This window comes from Taudactylus pleione, unplaced genomic scaffold, assembly GCF_031769625.1.
Source record: "Taudactylus pleione unplaced genomic scaffold, aTauple2 ptg000256l, whole genome shotgun sequence".
NCBI classification, from domain to species: Eukaryota; Metazoa; Chordata; class Amphibia; order Anura; family Myobatrachidae; genus Taudactylus; species Taudactylus pleione.
In genome coordinates, this window is record NW_028284658.1 from 24,635,055 (window position 1) to 24,661,635 (window position 26,581).

At 42.9% G+C, this 26,581-nt stretch overlaps 1 protein-coding gene across 1 annotated transcript in view; it reads right to left on the reverse strand.

The window, feature by feature from the left end:
• The window catches only part of WNK4 (WNK lysine deficient protein kinase 4), a 261,150-nt gene extending 247,562 nt beyond the window's left edge, over positions 1-13,588 (reverse strand). The window contains exon 1 of the mRNA XM_088480754.1: positions 12,460-13,588. Coding sequence (XP_088336880.1) covers positions 12,460-13,095 — 636 coding nt within the window. The 5' untranslated portion in view covers positions 13,096-13,588. The remainder of the gene's footprint in view (positions 1-12,459) is intronic.
• Positions 13,589-26,581: the final 12,993 nt, after the last annotated feature.

Sequence of the window (26,581 nt, forward strand, 5' to 3'; positions counted from 1 at the left end):
ATATAGTATGTAACAGAATGCATCACTGAGAGGCTGTCCAGCACTGCCTGCTAGGCAGGCTCTAATGCTCTGTAACTCGGAATGTAGACTGGAGACACATAAATAATATGGGTAAAGAGTTGAAGAAAAAAATTAGCTTAACTGTTCTTAATTACTTTGCTATTCCCTTACTCAAGGAGCACACATTTTATATTCCGATACTTTAAAATCACAGAGCAAACTGCAATTGTTATTAGTCATTGCAGAGCAATTTGAGCATTAAACAATGGTAAATACCACTGATGAGTGTTATGCCGGCACTCTCTCAATTCGGCCATGATGTACACTTATATGGTAAACTATATGCAGACTAGTGCTGCGCCTTTTGCTCACTGTCTGGAATCAAATGATTTGGATTTAGCGACATTATGGTTAGTGTTAATTCTAATACTTTTGCATTAGAACCTTAAAGCAGGTAGTATACTGTAAGATCTCCATGAATAAATACTGGGATATTAGGCCTTAGGGTGTACTGAAAATCTCAGTGAAGTCCCTGAAGTGGAACTCACAACCAAAAAATTAAACAGTTTATTTTAAAAGTATTTGACATCTATTATTACACGGTAAGATAAATGGATAATTGCTAATACAAACCAGTTATGCAAACTGAGCTCTTGCTAACAGTGACTGCTAAATAAATATATCATATCATGTTATATATTGTATATTTATAAAATATCCATTTATAATATATTCATAAACACAGCTAGGCAAAAATAACAATATGTGATATTGATGGATAAAGACACTAACCAAACTTGTCTTGAAATGGCTGAGCATACACTATACAATTATCAGGGTGATCCGCCCGATATCTTCAGATCACCTCGATAATTGTAGTGTGTGCGCGGATGACCAAAGGTTAAATATCGATCGGTCAGTCATGCCGGATTGTCCAGCATGCCCGTCTGATGTGATATTGTGTATGCCCAGCCACGGACGAAAGACTGACATTTCCCTTACTCCTTCCCATCGAAGGAACGGGGAAATGTCTCCTCCCCGGGGGGGCGGAGCGCAGATATCGGGGCCAATACACTATGAGATAACTCACAGTGTATGCCTCAGATATCTACTGGGTGTCAGGCTGCCAGATAAAATGTCTGTCGGTCTGCCAGGCATTTTATCTAGCAGTGTATGCCCATCATTTGCTAAAACCACCCTCCTTTCCAGTCAATTTTGACCACCTCAATGCTCACAATATTGTACACCAATATTGGCCAAACGCTGGCTAAACTAAGCAACAGAGCAGTGGCACAAACACACATGAAACACTGCCGCACAGCAGTGGTAGGCAGGATGGCAGTTTAATAAACCATACGAACCCTTAGAAATAGGGGAGTATCTATAATGGGTTGAGGGTGTGTGGGGCACACGGGCCCCCGGGTCCAGGGGGGCCCCGCACCACACACCCTGCACCCATATAATTTAAAACTCACCTGTCCGTGGTCCTGCGTCGGGTGTCATGTCAGCGCTGCACAGAACACCAGAAAATGGCCGCCGCTGCCATATTTCCGGCGTTCTGAGCATGCGCTGTAGACTCTGGGCACACTCTAGTGCCCAGATTCTACTGCCTCTACGGTGGCCAGTCAGCCGCGTCAGTCGGCTGCCGGACACCGGGGAGAAAGGAGGGATCCCTGCACGGAGAATGCACATGGGCCCTATCCTTTCTTAAGATGCCCCTGCATAGATACCAAGAATGTTTCATTAATCAAGAACTAGGTTGAAATAATAGGAGACTGACCTGCTGACCATACTACCCCCCTCCCACCTAATTGGGTAACACATGTAGTACATTTATGTGGGGCACCACAGAGTCTGAGTATGAGGGATAATACCATCTTTTTTCTCTTAAATCTAGTCCACAAGCAGAGAGATATTCATGATCTACAAACTTGCAAACATTTCTGTTGACTGTTGTGAATAAACTATTAAATTATATTGTGTATATTACTAGGGGCGTATTAAGAGATGAGGGGGCCCGTGTGCATTCTCCGTCCTGGGCCCCCTCCTCTGTCCCTGGCGGCTGGCAGCAGACTGGTGGCTGAGCGCAGCAGAGTAGACTCTAGTCTGTGACCAGAGTCTACAGTGAATGTGCAGGTCGCCGGGAAAATGACACGGCCTCAATTTTCCCAGCGATTTCCTCACTGCACATGTGCAAAATGCCGGAGAAATGGCCGTGGCGGCCATTTTCCTGCGTATTGTGCAGGGCTGAGACACCCGGCGCGAGACCTCGGAGAGGTAAATATTAGAAAATATAGGTGCCGGGTGTGCAGTGCGGGACCCCCTGGACCCAGGAGCCCTTGTGCACACCATGCACCCATTATAGGTATATGCCCCTGCATATAACTGAAGAATACTAAATATGTTCCATAATTCTGTTACATTTTTTTTTTAACAAATGACAACCACCTCACACTGAGAGTCACACAGCTCTTTTATTATTAAAATGGAGGCACGGCGCTACTGAGCGTTATTGTAACACGCCACTGCCAGGCCCTGAACACACACAACTTTTATTTAAAAAAAAAAAGTTTACATTTTTTAACATATGATAACCACAACACTGCGAGTCACACAGCGCTGATATTAATGGTGGACTGCACCCACTATATGTTATTTTATAACGTTTACAGCGCACTGCTCAGTGAACACACACACGTTTTAAAAAATATATATATTGTATGGTTTATTACTTAATACGTTTGGAAAAAAATGACAACTACATACAGTGCTGATATTAACGTTGGACTGCACCTACTATATGTCAGTGACGTGCGGTGAGGTAAATTTGGTGAGTTTTGATCAAGGATATGTGGAAACGGTAGATAGAGGAGGCAGTGCCTCACCTGCCATACACTTTTTACTCCAGAGTTTTGAATATAAAAGTGATTAGAATAATACAAAGAAGATATTTATAATACTTTCTTTATTTTTTTCTGATCATTTTTATAGTGAAAACTCTGAAGTATACTGAAGTATGACAGGAAAGGCTCAGCCTCACCTGACTGCACATCACTGCTTATATGTTATTTTATAACTTTACAGGGCACTGCCCAGTGAACACACACATGTTTTACAAAAAACAACAACCTTTTTTCTGTTTTTCTTTTTAATTTCTGACAACAACTTAACACTGCTACTCACACAGTGGCTATAGTATTACTGCAGTGGCATGGCCTGGCCCTTAACACACACAAGGTTTTTTTTTACATATTTATTTTTAACACACCTCTGCTAATCACTGTGCTTATATTATTGTAATGGTGTCACACACCAAAAACTTTTGTGGGCACTAGTGTGCACCAATACAGGGTTAATGCTGCCCTGTATTAGGAGCTCTGGGTTACACTGCTGGCAGTGACAAAAAACAACACAAGTGTGCACCAAGGGTTAATGCTGCCCCTGTATTAGGACTCAGGAGCTCTGGGCTGCACTGGGATAGGTGCATAGTAACGTGTAGGACCCCTTCTATTCCGGCAAAGTGCAGCAGCTCGATGTGGCATCAATTCCACAAGTGGATGGAAGACCCCTGGAGAGATATTGACCCATGCCATCTGGATAGCCTCCCACAGCTTCCTGATATTTCTAGGTGCAGGATCTTGGGTGTGAGGAATGGACCTCTCCCATAATTGCTCGATTGGGTTCATGTCAGGTGAATGTGGTAGCTACACCATTCATCGGACCGCTCCAGAAAACTCCCCAAACCAATTCTGGACAACTTGGGACCGATAACACAATGCATTATCCTGCTGTAAGTTTCCATCGTTGTGGGGGTTCATTAAGTCCATGAAGGACTGCAAATGGTCATCAAGCAATGCAACTTAGCGGTTACCGCTCAATGACGTGTTCATGTGGACCTGCAACCCCAACGCATGCCACACTCCCCACCATTTAGGAACCACCATCAACCTGCATGGTGCCTTGCTGACAACTGGGGTCCATGTCCTCATGGGGTCTGCACCACACCCAAACCCTACCATCATCCCGAAACTGGAACCGTGACTCATCGGACCACGCCAGTCCTCAAGGGTCCAATTAGCGATGTCACGAGCCCAGGTGAGGCACTGTGAATGGTGTTGTAGTGGGAGGCACTCTGGTGGGTTTTCTGCTCCCATATCCCATGGAAGCAAAAGAACACTACACTAACCTGCTGGATATGCGCCTGGTACCTCCTGCATTGAATTTGGAAGGGATTTGAGTCAGTGTCTCTTGTCTGTTACCACAGACAATTCTGGGCAGACGCCGTTGGTCACAATCATTAAGATCCCGTGGTTGGCCACTGCGCTGTCCACAGTGGGTGGTAATGCCTTCCATGAGCTGTCCCTGTACACACGTGACAAGGTAGATCGAGGAATGTTGAATATCCACACAACTTCAGAAATGTTGGGTACCCACTATCATGCCCCTTTCGAACACTGATAATTCACTTTGCATTGCCATGAGCAGCCTAGCTGGTGTTCAAACTGACTCACGAGATGTCAGATTACAACTTATAAAGGTCTGAGTATTTCCAAGATGCCACAGTACGGTTGCACCACCTACCATTACTTTTACATACTGCTATCCCATGACTTTTGGCATTTCAGTGTGTGTGTGTGTGTATATATATATATATATATATATATATATATTGTGAGGGGATCAAGTAGGGGTGCCCTCTCATGGGGTAGATGGGCAGTTCCAAACACACAGCAGCTAGGAATCAGCACACCAGTCCAGGGTTTCCGTGAAATTAGCCGAAACTATTTTATTGTGAAGTAAAAGAAAAACATAAAATAAAATCCTAACCCATCTGGGATCTAACTAAACACAGACACAGTGGTAAAACCTAATACCCCTACCACAAACATAGGCATATGCACAGTACTCAAGGTCATTAAATCACAATGTCTCTTAACAGGCCTGCTGCCTCTTTCCCCAGGTAGTGAGACACTGAGTAAAAACTCTGACACACTTTATCAGCCTCTTACAGATGCAAGTACTAATTAGCCTGTTCTCAGGCTGAAGACCCGAAATGGACCTAATGGATGGAGCCCGCCCTCACTCTCCATCCATAACCCCAGGAACCCTTATCTGGCTTTTACTACAGCCCAAACATCTATCAAGTCTATTTTGAAATGACAGACATATTCCTGGGATTTTAATACATATAGGTCAGAAACCTGGGACAAATATATCTCCAGTGTATGACCTTACCAGTGCTTATTAATTCAGTGTCTACACATATCATATGGGAGTGGGGGAAACTTTTTAGGGTATGTCACCAGTATGTTGACCATCTTGAAGTCAGCCAACTTGGATGCAACTCTAATTTTGTAATTGGGAAGGTAGTCATGTGACATATCAAACAGATGTAGAATTTCATAAGAAAAATAATGGTGTTTTTCATTTTAATGTATCTTTATTCATTCTTGAGTTTTAAAAGGCTGCTCCCACACAGGCAATGAAGTTAGGGATTCGCCATTTGTTTCACAGCACTAGGGGCCTGATTCAGTAAGGATCGATATTGCGTTCGCAGCTGCGAATTCGCACGGAATGCAGCTGCAAAATATGCTAATGCTTGCAAAAGCACTGCTGACATAGGCCCTCATTCAGAGTCGTACGCTGTGAGCAGAGCGCACGCTCTGAATGAGGGCCGCCCCCCATAATTATGGAGCGTCCTCCTGGACGCTCGTATAGCTGTGGGTCACCACCCACAGCCTATACGAGCGTGCAGTTTAATGGCCGCGATGGTCTTGACCATCGCGACCATCGCCACTGCGAGCCGGAGCCTGCGGTTGAGTTTTTCAACCGCAAGGCCCGGAGTGATTTTGGCTCTATCAGAGCCAAAATCACTCCCACTGACATCACTAGTGATGTCAGTGGGCCGGCTTCTGACGGTAGGCGTTCCCTTGGGAACGCCCCCGTCAGGGAGGCACGCCCCCGGCACGCCCACCAAAGGGGGCGTTCTGTCAATCAACATCGACAGCACGCCCCCTTTGATCAGACACAACGAGCGAAGGAAAGTCCTTCGCTCGTCGCGTCTGGCGCATGCGCACGACGGAGCTCCCGCCGTCGTGCGCATGCACAGTGCAAAACATCGACCCACTTGCGAGCGGACAGCCGCTTGCGAGTGGGTCTGAATCAGGCCCATAAACACGCCCGCTGCTGTTTTCTCACATCCGTCCACTGTCACTCTTCTGTGTAAACATCTGTACCATCGACGCACATTGGCTAGTCATGCAGCATTTACACCAGGTCTGACCAGCCGCAGATATTGCAAGTCTCTGTGCACGCAATGAGCTCTAAAGCTGCATACGCAATCGCAGTGGCTAACTTACGAACGCCCACGCAACGGCGTTCAAACGAAAAGGCGCGCGGAGTGCGGCATATACACAAGCGCAATGGCTAACAATTGTTTGATCTGCGTACGTAGTCGCATTTGCAAACGCTGCTGAATCAGGCCCTAAGTACGCAAAAGTGAAACACTAAAAAAATAAACCACATTATGATATATGAGTAAGTACACACAAGTGTTGGCAAGACAGCTGTAATTAGCTTCCATGTTGATGTCAACGTTCCTGGATCTAGCACCTAGAGCTTGTTAACTTCCCCATAGAATTTTACGGAAACAGACAATGACCACCTATGAGGATGCATCCCAAACATGTATCTTTATTTGAAGGTACTTGTTACATCTCTACAAAGAACTGTGAATGCTGACTTTGAATGTCTTTCTGTTATAAATAAAGTTCAATATGTTGTTACAAAAAATGAAAGAAAAAAGAAAAAAAAAGGTTCTAAAAAGTGAGAGTTTTTAGAAGTGGAGATGTTGCCCATAGCAACCAATCAGATTCTAGCTATCATCTTCTAGAAGGTGCTAGTTAAATGCTAAGTAGAATCTGATTGGTTGCTATGGGCAACATCTCCATTTCTAAAAAGTCTCACTTTAGTAAATATACCCCTTTAGTCTACTGCCTGGGAGAAGAGGTTTATTGCTAAAATGCTTGCTTTGCCTTATTCCTTCTTTAAATGATCTCCACAAAGCAACTACTGTAGCACGTCTGGTGAGGAAAACATTACATTTTGCCCCTAAAACATATCTTCCGCTTTCTTTACAAATCAAAAAATGCACAAGAAAATTTGGAACTGTATTACCAGCCTTCATTTTGTCCAGTTGAACTACATGGGAAATGATTTGCACAACTGGACTCATACATGTTGCTATACTCCTCTATTAGCTGTACTGGTAGCCTGCTGATAATTGGCAGACTGGATGGTTTGTTTTGTTAGCAACGAAAACAAATGCAGTAATGATTGTTTATTCTGTTTCATTAGTACAGATTTTCATGAAAGTGGATCTCAAACATGTGTATATATACAGACACACACACACAATTATATATTTATGTATATACATACATATATATACATATGCACATGAATGAATACGTACATACATACCATACACACTGTATATATACTCTATACTCTTGTTTACTTACAACATTATGCCACAAATAGACATGTGAGAGCATAAGGAGTCACATGATATTTTATATACATTGTTGCCCCAATAACCCCTGGCATAGAGACACTAAATCTGCACAGCAGACAGCCTTGGATCATCAACACACTTTTGAAAGGCAAATGATAATTTTCTTTTAAAGATAAGCCAACATGTCAGGTATATATGCAGTGATTGGAAGGGACTACTGGTACTATGCACTTACACACTGTGTTGAGGCACAGAGTACAAAGTTCATCTTCACAGCCCCGACAGAAGGTGTGATATGCTGGTTCTTAAGGCCCCCATACACGGTGCGATATAGCAGCCGAGCCGACGGATTGGTACGATATTGCTGCTATATCGTACCGGCATGATATCGGCCAGTGCGCGCTCCCGTGGGGTCGTACATCGCATCTCCAGATCTTACTGCACGTTCACTTGATCTGGGGATGCGATGTACGATCCCATTCAGCACTATGCGGGTGGGGGAGGGGGTGCTGGCATATCGGGTGGTCGGGCAGCAGATCGCTTCGTGTGTGGGAACCGTTCGATATGTCGGCCATCGGATCGGCCGTCGTGTCGCAAGGTGCATATCGCACTGTGTATGGGGCCTTTACCCACAAGTCAGAAATGATGTAGCCTATTACATTATTATGGAGCGTTATAGGAGAAACAAGCAGACGGGCTCCTGATGGCTGTGGGAGCTGCTAACAGCACATGAATGAGATGCAGTAAAGGAGGGGTAATGTGGAGCAGCACACACACACACATATATATATATATATATAGGGCTATTTTTCTGGGTGGAGCTAGAGAAAAATAATTTTATTTATAACATACTTCCCACCTTTTAATTTTCTTAGAGGGACAGGGGGAGGTAGGGCATCAAACGGGACTGTCCCGCTGAATGCGGGACAGTTGGGAGGTATGTATGTATAGTATACTATATAAATATATGTATTATATATTCACATACATATTTTAGAGCACTCAAAAGGGCCTTTAAAATAAAACTTATCTTATGGAAAATACATTTTGGCCCAGGACATTACATCATAGTTAATGAGAGGTTCAGGAACTGAGGGTCCGATTGAGACCCGCTCTCTAGATGTGTTCGCACGCAGCCAAAGTATGCAAATCCCGCGATCGCACGGCAAGGCATTAGCACGCCCACTATGTGTGGCGTGCAGTCGCGGTGTGTATTTAGACGCCCACCAGACTATCTTAAGATGCCCACTTATACACGTCATCTCATGGAAGTGTATGCAACAATCGGTAACATCGAATACCATCGGAAGCATACGCAGCACTTGTGGCTGACCATACCCTACCGCAAGCGTGGTGCTTCAGTGTGTAATTCAACCACGTGACGTGTACTATGATGTTGCGTCTTAATTATGCACGCCTCTGAAATGTCGTTAAGACGCTCAGACACGCCTGCTTTCGCACCACCACTCCCCCATTTCCATCTACCAACCCGTCACCACCCACAAACACCTCATCCTGTCACTCAAGCAAGCGAGGCATCTATGCACAAGGGGCGATCGCTTCGCAATCGCATGGACTGGTTCGAGCACGCACACTGCGATGCGTACACATGCACACATTGCAGACCTTGTCAGCCTAGCAAGCGGATCTGAATCGGGCCCTGAGTTCCTGCTGAAAAATAGCACTTTATATATAGTTGGAGGTAGCTCTAGAAGCCATCAGGGCAATTATATCACTTACTAGGGGCACAGGATGGGTCTCCTGTTCTGACCATTACACAAAACTATAAGGGACAGTGGCAATGGCTTCTCTAAGAGTTATAGGACAGAATGAATTACGAAAGCTCATAGATGACTGTAAGATGTTAGGCCTCCAAAGTATTTTGGTTTTCACAGACCATCCCCAAAGCTGTCATCCTGACCCATTTTATCCTGGAGATCATCTTTCTGCTCCCAATCTTAACGTTGACTTTCTGATTATACTTACCTAGGCCCAATTCATTTCTTCATGTAAAACATACAATTTATATTAATGAAATGATGGATTTATTAATTCAGTTGAAGAAAGTTAGTTTTACATTTGGGAGCTGATCATTATCTGAGAGGAGGAAAGAAATCAGGCTAATGTCCTAGTTTTGTCATGGAAAACCTTTAACACTGAATTTTTATTAATGATCATAGATTCCAATAAGTGTATTCTATAACATGCAAGGGGCGGATTTGAGGACTAAGAAAACTTCATGTGAGGGTAGTGCGGTCAGTATGGGTTTGCATGGAGCAATTATGTAGATTGCAGTGATTGGGAGATTTAGATGAAGCAACAATTGGGAGTTAGTGTGGATCAGAAAATGCCATAGTTTTCATCGTCATTATTATTTATTTCTTTAAGTTATATAAAGTCAACATACCCACAATACGGTGCAGTCACTGAAATGTATCCACACAATACAGATACTTAATTCATAAGGCAATATGTATCTGGGAGGAAATAGGAAACATTGCACACAAACCTGGGGGGAATACAGCACTGATGGCACCATGAGTTATGTGTGAAAATGAAGTACAACACAAGTAAGGATATATGGAGCTGCAACTTAGAAATTATTTGATCCAGTAAAAGAAAAGTTATGTGGATAAATAGAGAAGTGAAATGTGTTTATGGAGGGACTTTGACACCTACATTTATATACAGCATCGTTGTGAAGCTACATTTAAAGGATCAGCAGCATGGAGAAAAAATCCTTCTACTTCTACTGTATTCTATTGCTACAAAGAATACATCCTGGGCACAGAAATGAGATGTATATGAGTCTTTCTTTTGCAACAGATACAGACTCAATACTGATATCAAGCCAGCAACACTGAATTATTCATAACATCCTGGCACTACTAACAGTCATTCCCGGCAGTGATCACTGTTCATTACCAATACAACACAACACAGAAAGATCTGCAGTAATATTTCCACCCTAATAGGAAAGATATTGACGCCCTCAATAATACTCCTCAAACTCTATGGGCCTGATGTATAGTTGAGCGCACCTCCACCGCAGATGCTCCTGCACTGAATAAAATACATCTGATCACCTGTGAGCAGAGTTGAACGCATCTATGCAAGTGAACTGTCCTTCTATATGCTTGGTCTGAAATGCATCATCATCATCATCAGTGTGCACTTGCACCAGCCCTGTACTAGGTGCGAAGAACACGTCTGATAACGCTTGTCACCACCTCTGCATGGCCAGCAGTGGTGTTGATACAACCTTTTTGTACTTAGTCCTGGTAAGAACAGGACAGTTAGACACAAGTGTTGATGTGACTGAAATGCGTGCAACTCTGCATCGCCAATACCTGTGTATGCTCAGTTCCGGAACATGTGCAGTGCAAACCCCTCAAGATATTCTCCACAAACTGATGTACGTTAAATGCAGCATCAGCCCCTGTGGGTCTATTTGGTAGCATTATAAAATCCCACAGCTTGGTTAATATTTTCCCCAGTGTGAAGCTGTATACACACACAACGATTTAGTAAATTGACGATTTTAGTAAACGATTTTCGTTCATTTTTTCAAGGGAAAAATGAACAAAAATCGTTTACTAAAATCGTTCATTTACTAAATGATTTTTGCATATTCCCTTACTGAAAAATATTCCCTTACTGAAAATCGTTGAGTTGGTCAGTCTGACTGAACTACAAACTACAAACGTGAACGCGCATGAACGATAATCGTTCGTTTCAACTCAGAAAGTGAACGATTTTTTCAACGAATGAATGATAAACGATATCGTTATCGATAATCGTTCAAAAAATCGTTGTGTGTGTATGCACCTTTAAAAATCACCTTGAAAATGCCTTTGAAAACTTTTTATTGCTGACAATTACTCAAGTGTTCTGTGTCAAGGATAATGATGCTATAATATAGACATTGAGTATTATTCAGGAAAAAAAGTAATAATAATAATGATAATGCTTTAGCATCTATCTTAACAAAGTAGTGTTTCCCATGTATGTTGTCAAAGGTGCTTGGTACCCTGGTATGAAACTTTGCACGCCCTGGCAGGTAAAAGGTGTCAGAACACTATGACAGACATGTGTCAGACTCAGATCTCCAATGTGCAGTATAATAATAATATGATTGGTGCAGGAAGTGTTAAAAAGGGAACAACCTGCTTTACTACAGTATTAATGCAATATTTCTTCTTCTTAGTTGCACTTTCTGCATTTTCAGCAGGTTCATATTCACTTCACTGTAACTTTCTCAGCAGATGTGTATTGAGACTTTGCCAACACTGCTGGAAGCCTGTTGAATGATTTTGCAACCTTTACTGTGGGACCTCGCATACCATACAATTTATATAAAGGGCATTTTATGCAGATGTAATAAATATTTTCCATGTAAATTTGAAAAGTAAAAATAAGCATATTCATGCAAATTTACCAATGTTCTCTTGCCAGTAGATTGGCGTAGAGCTGGAAGCCATGTGATAACGTTATGCTATCACACTGCTTCCTGGTTTGGACCCCCACAGTCAATGCGCATGGACGGGTGGAATATCCCATAGGCTACTATAGTATAACACCATGAGGGTCAGGCTCAGGAATGCAAGTCTGATAAATCTGGCAGCACAGGAGACCCCATAGAAACCTATAGGGGCTGCATTTGTGGACGAAAATGGAGGGAATACATGTGCGAGATCATTAATATTTGCTGACGCCTTCCAAATAAATCGCTGTTTTCGCGGAATATCCCACAAATATTAATAATAAATAGGCATCATAGTATCACATCTAATTACTATTTCACTATAATTGTTTATCATTTGTGTATCAGATTAGACATGATATATTCAAAGAAATATGGAAGGCCTGGCCATGTTCATACAGATTGCCAGTTTTAGCATGTTACTATATCAAAGGACAGAAAAATTATCTTACAGACTTACCTGAAGTTCGCACCATGCCACTTCAACTGTGGTTTCCGTATCTAGACCCTTGTAAACAGTTTTAAAAGACCCTCTGCCAATTTCAATGTTAAATTTTAAGTATCTCCCATCTGGTGAGGTGGCAACAGCTTTGGTCTCATTCTCCTCAATTTCCTCCTGTTCTCTCCTGTTTTCTGCTGCTGTAGGTTTGGGGGGAGAGACTGAAGGACGTATGGGGCTGGTGGCCTCATCTTCAGAATCTGAGCTAATGTCCACAATGCTGGCTAGTGTCCCCTGGGATGGCAGCACATCTGCTTGGGTGTTATGGGATGGGAGGCTGGTAGAGTTAGCAGATATGTCAGTAATGGATTCTACTTTATCGTCAAAGGATGAGGGCTCCTCAGGGGACCATGAGGAGAAAGATGTCCCTGGTGGGTCATAACCCAGAAGTTCGAGTTGAGCTGAACTTCTCCTATTGAACTGGTAAGAGTTCCTTCTGGGTTCCTTTCCTGAGAGTCTTCTTCTTCTCAGAGCTGCAAGAGAGGACAGCTCGGCAGGATCTTCTGGCAGAACCGAGGCAAAGGAAATGCCACATCCTGCTAAGTCCACTTCTGTCTGAGACATGGCTTCTGCTGAAGGTATTCCAAAAGCAAACATCCCCCTACTCTCTTCCTGCAATAAGACAATCTGGCTCACCAAGAGCACCACTGAACAGCCATGCTCTGTCTTGTAGTTACCCACCTGTAGATCACTGGATGCAACTTAGCACATGGCGTTGGCACTGATCACTATGGCATATGAGCATTAATTAGGACAAAATCCAAGTGTCAGAAGCAGAGTCTCTGTATGACAGACTAGGAAAATCTCCTTATTCGTGCTGAGCACCACAAGGCAATGTAAAGCCGGACTTTCAATCGTGCCAAATCAGTTACCTTCAGCTTCTTATTCAGTAGTCCAAGGAAAATCTAGTGTATAATATCAGTATCATTGCAGATGCAAGAAGGTGTCACTTGTGTAAAGTGTAAGCAGCAGAAGTGTATGTACGGCACTGCACCTGGGCTCTCTCTTCTGCTTCCAAGTCGTAACTCTTGACAGCTTCAGCCGGCCGGGAGGGAACCTGATCTTACATTCATGTGACTGGCTGCTGCTGCAGTGTGTGTGTGTGTATACAGAGGAGAAGGGGCCTGCCTTCCCGTGCTGATGGGGAATACCTCCCCCCAGTCCTGCTCCTCCTCCATCCCCTCTATATCCCAGCAGCAGCTCCTACACTACAACTTGTCTGTATAACAGCAGTAACCAAAGGAGTACATTGCCGACAGCATCCATTCACACTCCACAGTGACCCCGAGTCCCCGACCTCTAGGAGAGATTCAGCTACACCTATCGCTGCAATGCCGGAATCTAGGAATGCTGTTGTATCTTCACCATTCCTGAGCAGTTGTGTCATGTTGCACCCTGCAATACAATAGTACTGAGGAACCCTTGGTCAGCAGGGCTGTTAGCTTGGGAAACACACACACGGATAGAAACATACTGTAGGTGCACATGGCCAGCTTTTTATTCACTTCTTATTCGTGCTCCAGCATCTTATTCAGAACATGTACTATGTACATAGTACTATGTACTATGTAAGGTGCTGCGGAACCCTTGTGGCGCCATATAAATAAAGGATAATAATAATAACATGTTAGATTAAAACAATTAAATCAAGTAGGATCACAATTTTAACATCGTAAAAAAACCAAGAAAAAGCGTATCCATTACATGAATTTCAATTGTATTTTGTCTGGGCCAACAAGGTTTTGGGCATGAAATAGGCTGGCAAATTGGACACAGGTACAAATTGTATTGATATGAATTAGTAGCTGTAGTGTTGCAAGGGTTAAATATCCTTGGGCCACAGATTTGACAATTGCAACCAATACAGGGGAATCACCTACACATGACCCACTTGTATTTTGCCTGGCCCTACAAGTTTGAAAATTAAATAGGCAGGCAAAGTGGGCACAGGCACCATATTTTACCATTGTGAATAAGTAGCTGTAGTGGGCTAATTAACACTACAGCTGCCTAAACCTAAAACCTTGTTGGGCCAGGAAAAATACAAGTGGGTCAAATGTAATGCTGGGCATACACTATACAATTATCTGTCAGATATCTGTCCAATCTTGCTGGTTGGAATGAAACCCTGGGCAATGTATGGGAGCAAATGACAGTCGAACATTTGTTCACAAACACTGGAAAACTGACAAAAATGGTCGTTCAGACAAATTGGTTAAATAAAACAAATGTAACCAATTAGAAAAATCATTTTTGTCTGTTTTCCAGTGTTTAAAACCATACAATTGATTGTCAGTTGCTCCCATACATTACCAGGCTTTCATTCCAACCAGCCAGATTGGACAGATATCTGACAGATAATTGTATAGTGTATGCCCAGCATAAGCAATACCCCTCTGTTGGTTGCAAGTGTGAAATTTGTGGCCCAAGGCTATTTAATCCTTGCAACACTACAGTTACTTATTCACAATGGTAAAATATGATGCATGTGCCCACTTTGCCAACCGATTTCAGTCTCAAAACCTTGTTAGGCCAGGCAAAATACAAGTGGAACATATATGCAAGTGACCTCACTCTGTTGGTTGCAAGTGTATAATTTGTGGCCCAATTTAACCCTTGCAACACTACATCCAATTATTCAAAATGGTAAAATATGGTGCCTGTGACAAATTTCTCAACCTAGGTTATGCCCAAAACCTATTTGGGCCAGGCAACATACAAGTGGGTCATATGTATGTAACTCCCCTCTGTTGGTTGCAAGTGTCAAACTTATGTTCCCAGGCTTTTTAACCCTTGCAAAACTACAGCTACTTATTCAAATCAATACAATGTGTACCTGGCTGACTTTACTAGCCTATTTCATGTCTAAAACCTTGTTGGGCCAGGCAACATACAAGTGGGTTGTTGTCCCATATGTAAGTGACCCCCTCTATTGGTTGAAGTGTCAAATTTGTGGCCCAAGTCTATTTAACCCTTGCAACCCTACAGCTACTTATTTAAATCAATACAATCTGTACCTGTGCCCACTTTGCCAGCCTATTTCATGCCCAAAAGCTAGTCGGGCCAGGCAAAATACAAATTAAATTTGTGTAAGGGATACGCTTTCCTGATTTTACAATGTTAAAATACTACTTGATTTAACTGTTTTAATATAACATGTTCTGAATAATACCCCTTTTCCACCTAAATTCCGGGTCTGATCCGGAGTTGGAACAAAGGGCCTGATTCAGACCCACCCGCGAGCGGCTGTCCGCTCGCAAGTGGGTCGATGTTGTGCACTGCGCATGCGCACGACGGCCGGAGCTCCGTCGTGCGCATGCGCCAGACGCGACGAGCGAAGAACTTTCCTTTGCTCGTTGTGTCTCACCAAAGGGGGCGTGCCGGGGGCGTGCCTCCCTGATGGGGGCGTTCCCAAGGGAACGCCTACCGTCAGAAGCCGGCCCACTGACATCACTAGTGATGTCAGTGGGAGTGATTTTGGCTCTGATAGAGCCAAAATCACTCCGGGACTTGCGGTTGGAAACCTCAACCGCAGGCTCCGGCTCGCAGTGGCGATGGTCGCGATGGTCAAGACCATCGCGGCCATCAAACTGCACGCTCGGATAGGCTGTGGGTGGTGACCCACAGCTATACGAGCGTCCAGGAGGACGCTCCATAATTATGGAGGGCGGCCCTCATTCAGAGCGTGCGCTCTGCTCAGAGCGTACGGCTCTGAATGAGGGCCAAAGTTCCTATCCGGATCAGACCCGGAATTTTGCCGGCGCCCACTCAGGATATTCCCGAGTCAGCGCCGCTCACACCGCAGTCGGGTCTGCATAGACCCGGCTTTTGCGGATTGAAAGTGGTCGCTTGGAGATGACGTCATCTCCAAGCGCCACTGAAGCCGGACCAATCGGCCGGCTAGCAGCGCACTCCAGGTCATAGTGACCCGGAGTGCGCTATACTCACAGCAGAGTTTCACGGGCTACGCCTGTGTTAAACCCTGCTAGTTACCTGGGTTGGATTGCCGGGTCACTCGACCTGGCAATCCAGCCCTCTCCCCTTTTACACCAGGGAGCTGCCGGGTTAACCCTTCAAAAACCCGGGTTTTAGCTCCGATGTAAAAGGGGTATAAGAAGCTGGAGCACGAATAAGAAGTTAACTTCAGCTGTCATGTGTGCGTAATACTCCTCCAATGAAAACAAAGATTCTTATAATGGTCTAATTGATAGCTAATTGATTGATTGCTACTGGTTACCGTACATGTTCCCTTTGTTGCTAAATATCACGTAGTGTATCAGAATAGATACTGATTGTAGCTATAACACTAGGTGAAGTATAAGGACATCTGAGTTCCCAGAATTTAAATTCTATAAACATATTCATATCTTTTATAAGTGTTTATGCACTATACAGTGTTAAATAAAAGTGTAGGAAATGCAGACATTGTATGTTTTACCAATTTCAATGGTTGCAGAGAGTACACATATACAAGAAGTCATGTGTACTGGTAGAAGTCCCCTGACTAGGGAGTTTATAATGTATTGGGCATATTAATCAAACTAGTGCTGAGTATGGCAACAATGTAAAATAATGCTTCTCACACCAGATAAATTAATCTTCCACGTCATTTTGGGAATTACCAGCTTTGCCAGAAAATGTCCGGTCCAGATGTACAGGTTGGAGCAATGTACAAAACCTAAACGCCACTAAAAATGCAAGTATGCAAAAGAAAAAATTATGTAGATGTAATACAAATATAAAGAGTATTGTAACCCTGCATAAGTACAGGTAAATCAATATTTTATCTTCAACACTACATAGATATAAAAATAGATAGGGTTTAGTTGTATGACAGAGTTTTCCAAACTCTGCCATTACAGTCCAGGTTTAAGGATATATTTTCTTGAGCACATGTGACTTAATTAGACACAAGCATGGATATCCTTAAAATATGGACTGTAATGACGGAGTTTGGGAAACTCTGTTGTAAGAGCACAAACCTGTAGCTCACAGGTTCTCAAAATTGGTCCTCAGGACTGAAAACAGTGCATGTTTTTCAGGTCTCTTCACAGAATCACAAGTGAAATAATTAGCTCCACCTCTGGAGCTTCTAAGTGTGTCAGTGAGTAATGAATACACCTGTGCATCTGATAGGTTATGTGGAAAACGTGAACTGTTTGGGGTCCTGAGGACTGAGTTTGAGAACCACTGATGTAGCTTAAAGCTGACCACACATCTAAACCAACCCCCGTCACCACCCCTAAACGGTGCTTCCTGTTAATCACTCTGCAATGGTTCTGCGTAGTCACTGCGTTCACCATCCTGATCACAGTGAAGAGTTTGCGCACTGCGATGCATGCGCAGATCGCAACAATCGGCCAATTGCATGCGTAATCGCAGTTGCGGTCCTTGCTGAATCAGACCCATAGTGTATCAAAAAAGTGCCAAATAGCAGTATTAGTTCATCATCAGATTCATCACAGCAATTAACAGTCAACGTTTCGGTCATTTACACAGCCATTCTCAAGACTGTCAGTATATATATATATATATATATATATATATACACACACCATAGATATTTACTGTTTCCTTCACCCCTATAGTAATGCATCCCCTCCCCCACTGCTATAGTAAGACATTACCCTCCCTCACCTGTGTACTAACGCATTCCACACAAACATTGACGAATCCGTTAAAACAAATTTTAGCCCTTTGCAGTGCTGTCTGCCTCGTCAGGACCAAAAATCCCTGCTTAGTGGATACCTACGTCATGGAAGGCATATTCTCCCCAATTTACATGTTTCTAGGTCCAGGGATTGGGCTGGGCGATGATGAGTTAGTAAGGTAATTTTACTAAAGTGAGAGGTTTTAGAAGTGGAGATGTTGTCCATAGCAACCAATCAGATTCTTGCTGTTATCATCATGAAGGTGCTAGTTGAATGTTAAGTAGAATCTGATTGGTTGCTATGGGCAACATCCCCACTTCTAAAAACACTCACTTTAGTAAATATTGGGGGACCTATGAGTCAATTAGGACATTTGATTTTATATATGTGTGTCTATATATATATGTGTGTCTATATATATATATATATATATATATATATATATATATATATGTTCAGCCACAGGCCTGAACAGTGTCTCAATCAAGAGGAGCACGTCTATAACATCACTTGTTTCTTATTTAAATTTTTTCATATTTTTTTTATTCTTTAAAATGTAGAAAAACAGACATAACTGTGTTCAGAATGCATCATGTTGTGCTTTTCTTCCAGATAATGAAATCATATGCAGATAATTAAATCATAAGGACTTTATTGTCAACATACAAAAAAATTAATGTTGTAGTCAAACAACCTCTATCAAGAAAAAAAATGTCTACTTACAATCAAAATATTAATAGAAATAATAAAGGTGCAGATGTATAAAATATTTCTATTGTGGTTTCAGCACCCAAATGTGACAAAATCTGATATGGGTCTGGCAAACATCAGAAGACTATGTTACGCCCCTTCTGCCAACATAAATGCAAAATTACAGTGAACATATGGGAAAAAACAAGCAAATGCATGAAGGCATTGAAAATGAAGTAAGACAAAAAAATACATATGGATGCAAAAATAAGGTCATTGTGTCAGGAAATAGCCATGTGTCATGTAGATAAGTGGCTGTTTATATACATGCCACAAGACCTTTACAATGTACCATAATAAAAGTGACAGTAGATGACTCTCTATGGCCTGCAAATAATATAATGGATTGTACAAATACCTCGAAAGGAGAAAGAAAGTCCTATATAGGCGCACAAAGAATAATTGGTATAAGCTAAAATATAACCTATATTGAACTGATTAAAACCTTGTTATAGTGAAATATTAATAAAATAAAGAATACTAAGATATTGTGAAAAAAGAGAATTGAAAATGTGAATAAAATAAGCTGACACTTTAGGGCAACTGCTATCCTATGAATAAAGATTATTATATCATATACTGAGTATTAATGACTCTTCTATTATTGGTGTATATGTTGTCAGTTTAAAAAGCAAAGAAAAAGCACATAAACATTTTACACTGGCAAAAGAACCCAGCTGTACTGGACCTAGGTAAGTTTGAATATTGGCCTACTTAGGATATCTCGCTTCTACACTTCGCGCACTGTGTGCAGAGTGCAGACTCCTTGTACACACACAGTACAGGTAATCTACATCAGCTACATTATGAACACTAATTGCATGTAAAGCACCCCATCTGTTGGTGTGGATGTAGAATTACAACTTGTGTTAACAATGCATATATTAACACAAAAAGAAATTAAATTGCCCCTAAACTCTTATGGTGCCTACACACATAGCGATGTGCTCACGATCCAACATCGTGCACGATTTCCCTTGAAAACTCTCCTCGGCAGCTCTGCACACGATTTGGTGTTTGCAGTGTCCAATCTTCAAACGTTCTATTGTGCAGCCAGACACTTCTACGGTGCATTGGGTCCCAGATTGGCAGATCTGCACTACAGTACGGCAGATCTGGAGATGCGATGTACGACCAGCGGGGACACGCTTCGCATCGTGATCGTGAGTGATCATGATTTGGGCATATTTTACACGATCTGTCGTTCCGATGTGTCGGAATCGGCCAGATCGTGTAAAATATTGCTATGTGTGTAGGCACCTTTAGGGCTTATACTGTACATCAGCAAATATTGAGGCAATTCTGCATTTTGCAGATGATTGTGTAAATATCACAACAATGTATGGGGTTCGCTGATTGCTTATTCCCAACAAAATGTGATCAGAATCTATGAATCAGATTGTCCAACATGTTGGATTTCACCGACCAATCAGGGCTGTTGATTGCTAGTGTATGGTAACAATCAGCCCATTTGCAGACCGTTACTAGTATTTTACTAGTAAATGGGCACTTTCATGATTTGATATGATCTTTGGATGAAAAAGATCTGCAAATCACTGAAAAATATCGGCAATGTATTGGCGTAGGTTGGTGGATTGGAGAATTGTTAAATCGTTTTTTTTCGTGGTTGCTGATGTATGGGTCCCATTACTTGAAGTAAAAGAATGGGATTATCTTTACAAATCATACTATTGGATCTTCACTGACAAACCAGTCAATTATATATCTTGATGTTTATTTATGTAAGCCACTTTGAAATAATAAATTCATTCTATTAAATATTAATATTTTAGAAAAGTCTGCAGTTCTATTCAATCCATCGCATCATGATTTGCGGGTAAAATAATGTAGTTATGGGAGTAATTTGTCATTGCTCCACTACCAGGGCAGTGATTGGAAAAAGCTGCTGCCCCAGTGAATAGTAAGGTCCCTTCAAACCTTTTGACACCAATAGCAGCAGTGAAAGTCTACACTGTCTTGTTTTTTCCTGGCAGTGTCACTACCTATGCTCGGCTTTAGGTGACAAATACGTACTGTGAGAGCTGGAGGAGGCAGAGGGATCTATAATGGATCCCCCATAGCACTCCGGGAGCTCTTTCTACAAGTAAGAGTGGTGCTAAACTTAGAAAATGTTTAGTATAGGACAATCAAAATGTCCTAATAAACTGTATGGGAACTGCACTGAGCATCACTTCTTACACAAACACAGGAGATATCGCAGACATTTCCTGGTTTAAGACCTTAAAATAATTGCATTAATCACAGGGGTGTAGCTTCAGTGGGTGCGGTTGCAATTGGGCCCACATAGGTCTAGCTATGCCCCTGCAGAAACTGTTATCTTCACATGAATTCAGGGACCAGGGACTTTGATATATAAGCTCCATAAAGTATGATCAGCACATGTAACACTTCTATGCTGACTGCTGTTAAACTCTACAAAAAGATTACAATGTTAATTTTACACTTTTGCCTAAAGTCTGCAACAACCACCAGCCTATGTATATCCTATGGCTGTCTCTCCTTGCCTAGCCAGTGTCATACCTTTCTTTATAGGGACTCCAATAGCTACAAAGTTCCAGTTTCACTGCTGGAGAAAATAAGGTTACTGTATAAGTGCTGGTTTTTTTCACCAATTGTTTTTCATTCATTCTTTGTCAGGAAACAGTGATGATTGATACAGAATAGATTCACTTAATAATGGACCTTACTTATAGTTACAGATGTGTTCACATACATCCAGGGGCATAAAGAGCCTGCCTGGGCCCAGGGGCGTGACCTATTTGTGGGAGAAGTGGCCCGGGGGAAACATATTTTCACAAAGTGACCTGTGAGCCCCTCAGCCTGAAAAACAAGCAACGTTTTGCCAAAAAAACGCATTCCCGGAAACAGGGCGTGTCCGCCCTGTTTTCCGGGAGTGGCCAGCCCAGAGACTGCGTGGACGTACGCAGTCTGCTGGGCTCGCATGCCGACTAGCCTGAGTAAGCTAAAGCTTACTCAGCCACCTGGCTGCCCGGTGCCGTCCACCATAGTGACCATCGACCACTGATGGTGAAGATGGTGTTTCCAGTACTGCGACCTCCGTGTCATACATCTCCTGCTGCCTTTGCATGATTGCAAGGATCACATTGCAAAGCTGCCTGCATGCAGCTTTGTAATTGCGATCCTTGCTGAATGAGGCCCATAAATGGATACCCCACTATTTGAAACTGATGAATATTTAGAAAATTAAAGATGTTTACACATTAGACGATATATCGCCCGATCCGGCGGATTGGGCCAACATATCGGCCACATTGGTAAATGTGTACCTACTATGGTTGTGCCTTGGGGTCATTCCATCGGCCTGCATGTAGGATCGACGCAATGACCCAGCTGCCAAAGCCAAACAGATGAATGGAGCTGGTGCCCGACATATCGGACTGTCGGGCATCGGATCGTGTAATGTGTACCAGCCGCCCGATATGTCGGGCTTTGCATCGTTGGTTACACACATCTGTAAGTGTGTACCCAGCTTTACACTGACTGCAATGCTGTAGCTTTTACTATAAAATCACTTGTCCCATTATGCTGGTATCTCTGGTTATATTGTCCCCACATACAGACCTGACGTGACAGCCATTTAATCCCCCTACTACAGCTGTTCATGGCACTAAACTACAGATGAGTGTAGCACAGAGAGAGGTAACTATTTCCCCCTAATGCAAGGTTTCAGGTTTTACAATAAATGTAATTTTCTTTGTGTATCCATCGTGTATAAAGCTTTTTTTTGCCTTGACTCATCAGAGCTGGCAAAATGAATCTTTTCTTAAACCACCTTTGGCATGTGTTTACCATGGTTCATTTCTGTACTGACTCGCTTACTGCCACACACGAAGACAAGGAGAAAGGAATTTTATAAGCTAAAAGACCCAACATAGACTCACACTATCTAAGTGTTTAAAGGCTTATGTTAGCAAATGTATATTACATTATATAGAGTATATTACAAAAATATAATTACTATACATTTTTGACAAATTGAATTACAGCAGAGATAGACAGAAGACAATAACTAATTGTAATTAGAGAGAATTTAAACATATGATAAAAGTGGCAGACTGGATGGGCCAAATTGATCTTTTCTGCCATCAAATTCTGTGTTAGGATGTGTTCTTTACATTCATTGAGTCTCTTAAGTCATTAAGGGGGCAGGTAAAATGTGCTGTAGCTGATAGAAACAATTAAAATGTCTGCTTTTATTTTTAGTGGTCTATTTTCTAACAGGTAAAACCATGTGAAAATGTCTGTTTCCACATGGTATAAGGGTCGGGGCAATTTAGCAAACCTGAATGCAGGAGATATCAGAGATAATGTCTACATTAGGCCAGGGAACACTGCAGGCTGCATTCATCATTATTCTCTATAGGTGACTGGTCTGGGTGATTTACCAAGGTCTGAAAAACTGAGCTGATCGGAGCTCGGCCTTCAGCATTAGCTGCTGTCTCTATGGGAAGAGCATATCCAGAGAGGGACCAGAAGATCCCTCCCAGCAGTTTCCACGCTACTCCTGCTATACAGCTATGTATGGCCTTATCGGAGCCCCTGTCACCACGATATGTGACTCTAAGAAATTAGAATTTACAGAGTTCCCCTGATATCAATGATAAATAGGACACTTAAACGGTAACCTGTACTAGAAGAGTAACAGCTGTATAATGCGATTGGATTAATTTTTTCTAGTATTCCCTGTGTATCAGTTTTCCTAAATATCCAGCATGTGAGTATATCACCTTCTGGGATTTGCTGTGGAGTCAATTGCACAACGAAGGAGCACTCACTATGGTCACCCAGGTTTATGAAATTAGAATTAACACTGCCCTACTGTAGGTATTGAAATAAATATTCCTAAAGTTAGCTGTGTACCCAATAGATTCAATACCAAGATTGTCCAGTAAATAAACATTAGTCAAATAACTTGCAGTCATCAGTGGGCCAAGAAAAATTGTCCAAAACATTGCGTGTTTTCTGGTTTGACACACAATACCATTATGTTTGTTCTACACAAATCACAGTTGGGAAAAAAAGAACACAGATTATTTTTTTCTATTCACAAAAAGAGAACTGAAGGGGCACAAATGTTGTCCTTGTCCCGGGCACTGGGCTTCTATGGAGCAGCCAAGCACAGGAGTATCACCTAAGCTGCCAGAGCAAGAAAAGCAATGAATAGGGACTAATCCTTGAAAAGTATTATTTTGCTTATTTTAAATTCGATTCAATGAATTTTACCACAAATGTATTGATCTTTATTGCAATATCTCTCCTTATACAACCCTGAATCCTTCTGTAATCCCCATGAGTTGTGATATTGTGCCTGACATAGAAAATCGTGACGTTGATTCTCATTGAAAATCGGACTCCTGATCGTCATGCTGGAATCCACTCTTATCTGGTAAAATGAGGCTTTGCAACACACTGTGTAAACACATCATAAATCATATTGCAGTGCTACAGTACCAGAATCCTTTGCAAATGCAGAATTGCCACACAATAGAAGTTAAAATTTCACAATTGTTTCTTAAATACTTATAAATCTTGTCAAGCAAAATAGGAAGGCATTTTAGCAAGGGACATTGTTGAAAATAATAATCTGTAGCTACCATAACATTTGGGGACATTTGCATACTATGCAAGCTGAAACTGGAGCGCATTACTCAGGGGGACAGTCTCTAACATTAGTAATAATAAAATTCAGGATTTCAGAAAATAATAATTTAAATTCTTTATAATATTTCCTTAAAATTATTTTGACATAGTGTCAGAGCTGGGGGGTGATAGAAATCACAATGCTTAGATACAGTTTACAGCAGGGGTGTATTAATAGAGTAGGGGGCCCATGTGCAGTCTCCGTCCGGGACCCCCTCCTCTCTCTCCGGTGGTCAGCAGCGTACTGAGCGTAGCGCCGCAGCAGTAGACTCTGGGCACTAGTCTGTGCCCAGAGTCTACTGTGCATGAGCAGGTCACCAGGAAAATGACGCTGCAGCCATATTCCCTGTGATTTCCCTACTTCGTATGCGCAAAACTCCAGGAAAATGGCCGCCGTGGGCATTTTCCAGGTGATTTTTAGAGCACTAATAGCACCGACGTGGGACTCTGGAGAGGTAAGTATTAAAAATATAGATTTTAAATAAATATAGATTATAGATACGCCCTAGATTTACAGACCTATTTACTCTAATGCTGGGCTCACACTGGCCCTGATTCAGAGCAGGACGCTCTGACCAGAGCGCTCGCTCTGAATCAGGGCCGTCCTAGTTAAATTTGGCGCGTCCTCCTGGACGCTCGCATAGCTGTGGGTTACCACCCACAGCTTATGCGAGCGTCCATGATGATGGTCGCGATGGTCAAGACCATTGCGACCATCGGGCTTGCGACGAGACCCTGTGTAGGGTCTCGCTGCCGCAAGCCCTGGAGTGATTTTGGCTCTATCAGAGCCAAACTCACTCCCACTGACATCACTAGTGATGTCAGTGGGGCCGGCCCCAGATGGTAGGCGTTCCCATGGGAACGCCTCCGTCTGGCAGCCATGCCCCTGGCACGCCCCCTTTGCCATCGACAGCACGCCCCCTTTGGTGCAAGACCCGGAGCGACAGCTTGGCTGTCGCTATCCGGGTCTCGCGCATGCGCACGACGGAGCTCCCTCCATCGTGCGCATACGCATTTGGGTAACATCGACCCACTATGCGATATATCGTTCATACAGCTGATGAATCGATATATCGTTCAGTCCATCTGGCAGTGTGTACACACGGGTTGGGTATGAGATCCTGGCGGTCGGGATGCCACTGGTAAGAATACCGACAGCGGTATCCCAACAGTAAGAATCCCGACACCCATAAGGAACCAAGGTAAGACTAGGCCTAACTCCCAGAGCCGTAGCTAGACTTTTTGGTGCCCTGTGCCAAATAAGAGGAAGCTACAAGCAAGAATGATGATAAACAGAAATTTGACAGGCCCAAACAGTGCCCCCTGACCTGTCTTGCCCTGTGCGATGGCACCGGCCGCACTACCCTAGCTACGGCCCTGCTTACTCCTAACCCTAACCCTCCCACCCCGGTGCCTAACCCTAACCTCCCCCCTAGTCCTAAACCTAACCTCCCGCTAACCACACCCTAAACCTAAGACTCCCTCCCTGGTGCCTAAACACAGGGCCGTAGCTAGGGTAATGCGGCCGGTGCCATCGCACAGAGCACCACATATCAGGGGGCGCTGTTTGGGCCTGTCAAATTTCTGTTTATTATCATTCTCACTTGCAGCTTCCTCTTATTTCATCTCCTGGCCTCCCCTATCTCTTCCCTGGCCCTTCCCCATGAGGCCATTCCCCTTCTTTGGGTGTATTATGTCCCTTTGAAAAATGAGGGGGACGCCAATGCTCTTTCTGGCACTGGGCACCAAAAAGTCTAGTTACGGCTCTGCATAAACCTAACCTCCCCCCCAGTGCCTAAACCTAACCTCCCCCCCAGTGCCTAAACCTAACTCTCCCCTCTAGTGACAAACCCTAACCCCGCACCCTAACCCTCACCCTAACGCCCGATACTTACCTTTGGGATTCTGGCGGTCGGGATTCTGGTGCCGGGATATATATACACACATATATTATGCTGCATGGCAGATGCGATACATCTGAATGATATATCTTTCACATC